Below are 4,572 nucleotides of genomic sequence, written 5' to 3' on the forward strand. Positions count from 1 at the left end.
CCGACGTATTTACCTCTGCTCGACTGTTGGCAGCATCCTCACCGGAGTCGCGTGCCTGGTTATCTGCTTTACCCGTTTCAATTTTCGGGAATTTACTGGAGGACGCACACTTGCGCATTGCCGTGGCGCGGCAGCTGGGAGCTCCAGTCTGTGAAAAACATGTTTGCCGGTGCGGTAATACTGTAGACAGTCTTGGACGTCATGGATTGGTATGCAAGTTAGCGAAAGGAAGGCATGGTGTCCACGCCGTCTTGAACGAAGCAATGAAGCGCGCACTGAGTTCGGCAAAAGTGCCATCGTTCCTTCAACCGGCGGGTTTAGACAGAGGCGATGGAAAGCGGCCCGACGGTGTGACAGCATTCCCTTGGAGAAATGGAAAGCCGCTAGTGTGGGATGTAACCGTGGCGGACACATTTGCCCAAACGTACATCGCTCAAACGTCCAGGGTTCCGGGAAGTGCAGCAGAAATACGTGAAAACCGGAAGTTAGGAAAGTACAGCGGGCTGGCAGACCGTTATACCGTGCAACCGCTGGCGTTCGAAACTACGGGCACGTTTGGACCACTGACGAAGAAATTCTTCAGGGAGCTGTCGAGAAAGATTATCGACAGTACAGGCAACCCCCGCACAGGAGAGTTTTTACGCCAAAGAATTGGTATTGAGATTCAGCGAGGAAATGCAATTTCTGTTCTCGGTACATTCAGCGACACGGTAGAGAAGGAAGATGTGTACTTTGCCTTTCATTTAGCGGAACGGAAATGATGTGATGGTTTTTGTTAACTGATATTCTTGTATTACACTGTCCAATACGAACCTCAAGTATATAAAAGGGCTGAAAAAGTTTAGCAGAACGCTCTCCTAACTGTACGACAGCGTGTTCTTTCAATTACTATAAATGCCGTTCGACTATTAAAATTATAATAAGCAAAGTTAGCAAACCAGCGTCCGAGTTCTGATGCTTTTTAACTATGCCTAAAAACACAATCAGCATTCCAACTTTCGATCGTTGCCTAATTTGTAGGGGAAAGCAGATCTACTAGATAACGGATCTACTAGATAACCGCATGCGACGATGCGAGCGATGCTTTTATCGAGACTGGGTGGCGAATTTTGCGATGTGGTGCAGGCCACGCAGCGCTGAAATTCGAGAATTAACAGCACCATATCGAGATTGTTTTAGGATAAAACTTTTATTACGGATTACAGTGACTTCCGGTAGGAACGCACACTAATGTTTTCGTCACAAGAAGAAACAAGAGCGCCCCAACGTAATTTCTTATTAACAATTACAATTTCACCAGTTTTTCAAGTCCAGAGAGAATTCTCATAGCAAACGAATCAACCACAATTGCGTATTAATGCGTTAAATGCGTGCTGTTTGTCGAGCGCAAAAATGCGTCGTGAATACATAACACATAATTCATAACTTATGGTGTAATTAACAACCAGTGTGCAGTCTAAACCATAACGGATACGTACTACACATACGTATGTACATTGCACTAGCCAGGAATTATCATTTAAAGTCTATACAAAAGTTACACAACCTACGGTAATACAAAAAGCACCATATTATACGACATCGAGCAGGGAGTGGATACTATTCGCCGCATTGCGAACATCTGCCACCGCTGTCAACAAGAACCGCCCACCGAAAACGAGGACGACGCTGCGGCGCGCGCAACCGAAACACCACGGTTGGCTGCTGGCAACAATTAGGGTATCCAGAATGTATCTAATCATTCAGGCAACCGTGCAGAAACACCGTCGTTAACGTGGTCAGCTTCGTGACGTCCAAATCAGCCAAGTCCGACTCCGTCCACTCTCGATCGCGGTACCGAGAAGAGGGACGCGGATCCGCTGTCTCGTACTTCCAAAGACCCTACACAAACTTCCATTTTTCAAGTTTTCTTAGGTTATTTCTTATGTTTTATTAGGTTCATTCTTAGGTTTCTTAGGTTTAATAGGTTTCTTAGGCTTCTTAGGTTTTCTTAGGTTTTCTTAGGGTTCTTAGGCGACACCCTCTGGACGAGCAGCGCCTTTCGGTCGACTTTGTGACGGTCAACCAAGTATTAGGGGGCATGGATACCAGCGAGGCACAAATTAATTATGCGGTCAACGTTCGCCGCGTATCTGTGCACCCCGCAATTTGCCTGGCAACTAGTTACCTTCAGGATCCGTTCTACATCGTGCTTCCGCTGGTGCGCATTACAATCCGCGATCCACTGCGTGATGCCCGGCCGATCCAGCGGCGTTTCCAGAATCAGACTGCTCTCCAACACATCCCACAACTGCACCTCCATTGCCTCCTGCGACTGAACGCGGAAGGCATGCTGCGAGACAACCGCCTGCAGACGGTCATCGCAGAAGCGGCAATTTACCCACCGCATTCTCTCAAAGCCGCTGTCGACGCCCAGCTGTGCCACGGACCGGATGCGGTCCTCGGGCCAGTAGAATGCCCGGCCCAGATCGCACTGATACAAGACCAGTACCGGCATGCCTCGCCCTTGGCGAATGTACTGGATGGGCGCGGTCAGTGTGCGGCAATCATATAAATCCACCTCCTTCAGCACAACCACCGTGGTGGCGTTGCTGAGGCATTTTAGCAGGCATATCGCCGTCCAGTACGAACTTTGCTCAGCCAAATACATCACAGCGTAATCCGCGCAATTCCCGGAGATGCACACATCGGGGAAGTAGGCGTCGGTGGTGAGAAGGGCGTTCCACAGTGCGCAGACACGGCGACACCGCACCCGCCCTACGGAGTCCATCGAGCGGAAGATGTCTAACAGCAGCTCTGGTGGCAACACTAATCCCTCTTCCTCATATTCACCACCCAAGGTTTTTCGCTTACGCCGGAGCTTCGGCAGGGTTTGCTTTGACATGCCCTCACCCCGCTTGGCACTTCGCGCCAGTTTGTAGACGGTCGCCTTCAAGAACCAACATCGTTTTAGGCGAACCAATGAATAGCAAGAACCCGATTTTATAAATCAGCGATTTTCTAAACTGAGTGTATTTTTGTTAAACTAACCTTCCTCTATTTGAAACAAGTTAGATATCGGAGAACGGATGAATCGTTCAATTCTTATGCAATTTTCTGCGAAGGCTGTCATAAAAAACTTACAACTGGCGTAAGTTAGTAAAACAATTCACCACGGCGAAATTTTTATATTTATAATTTTTTCTGGTCTCGCTCTTATCTAGAGACAAGAAATGCAGCGTTAGTTTGAAGTACCCTTACACTGTGCGCAGGTCTTAAGATTAAGTTACAAGTAACCCTTCTGGATGCATTTGAAAAAATTAGTAATTTCAATTGAAATTCTAGCAATATCTATATTGAAATCTTCAATCGGCTTCGTGCTGCATCGCTTTTTAAAGTCACCCTAAAAGGCGACTCTATTTAAATTCGCGTTCTATTAAAAATTTTTTTCTCAAACTTAAAAAGCATAAATCTGCTACGCAATAAGCATATTTGTGGTACGGGATACGTCGACCTTTTGAGCAATATTAAAGCCGTGCTCTAAAAGTTGTTTACCGAAAAACTTATAATAAAGCATCATTTTTCTATAGAATTTCTCCCATGGCCAGTTCCCGCAGCGAAAAATGCGTGTTCGCTTCGCCCAGTTTCGCTAAATTTTAGGCATCATATACTTAGCTAGTGGCATGTAGACTAGGGCTTCTAAGAAACTTTGCTACAAGAAATTTCAAGGCCTAATTGGTCGTATGGGGCGATAGGGCAAAACTGCCGAAGCCTCGTTCTGAACACCTACCACTTGCTCAGTGTCCAGTGGAAAGAGTATCCCAGGCTGCAGGTAGGTGAACGTCTCCTTGATCACCGAGATATACAGCGCCTTCCATCGTCGGTTGAGTTCGCAGCGGAACATGTGCGCGACCCGCTGCGACACCCCCGTCCAGCGGGGGACGGCCAGTCGACACGAACGCACAATAAACGCCCCCGCTTTCACCCGCCGCGCCTCCAAATCCGCAGGGGAGAGGGGCAGGCGCACCTGCTCCCAGGGGAGCAGCTCAAGGACGCTCCCGTGGGGCAAGGACACCTCCACGAAAACCGCATCGATATAGTCACCCAGAGGCACCACGTTCCCTGGATACCACAGCCACGCCGCGCCCGCACGACGTCGCAGCAGCACCTGCACGGCGCCCCTGGGGATCCGCAAGCTGTCCGACGTGTCCGCATTGCAATGGAAGATGCGTCCGTATTCGACGAATTCCCCGCGCTGGGAAGTACACTGGAAATCAATGATCAGGCCCCCGTCGGCCACGTTGATGACGCTGCCGTGCTGCAGCTGGCCCTCGACGAGGACGTCCACAGAGTTCCATCCGTACACCGAGCCGTCGTCTCCGTAAACCAACATTGCGCGGTCCTACGCGCAATCCGCTGCTATGATTGTGAATTGTGCAGTTGTGCTAAATGAATTCAGCGTCAGGCTGTTGGCTATTTAAAGCAGACAGTTCACAATGTACAACTAAAATATTGTAATTACCACAGAATCAGACAGAAAACAAATCAGTGTAAGTTCAAACTTCCAGGTTTGACGGGAGTAGAGGGGCTCTC

General features: G+C 48.6%; 1 protein-coding gene across 1 annotated transcript; it reads right to left on the reverse strand.

The window, feature by feature from the left end:
- Positions 1-1,282: 1,282 nt before the first annotated feature.
- LOC129592443 (uncharacterized) lies at positions 1,283-4,572 on the reverse strand. Its single transcript, XM_055488483.1, has 3 exons — positions 3,770-4,572; positions 2,168-2,929; positions 1,283-1,881 (listed from the first exon to the last, which is right to left on the reverse strand). Exons 1-3 carry the CDS (start codon positions 4,370-4,372, stop codon positions 1,735-1,737), a joined length of 1,512 nt encoding a protein of 503 aa, XP_055344458.1. The 5' UTR covers positions 4,373-4,572; the 3' UTR covers positions 1,283-1,734.

The sequence above is a fragment of the Paramacrobiotus metropolitanus genome, unplaced genomic scaffold (genome assembly GCF_019649055.1).
Source record: "Paramacrobiotus metropolitanus isolate TYO unplaced genomic scaffold, Prichtersi_v1.0 Parri_scaffold0000052, whole genome shotgun sequence".
NCBI classification, from domain to species: Eukaryota; Metazoa; Tardigrada; class Eutardigrada; order Parachela; family Macrobiotidae; genus Paramacrobiotus; species Paramacrobiotus metropolitanus.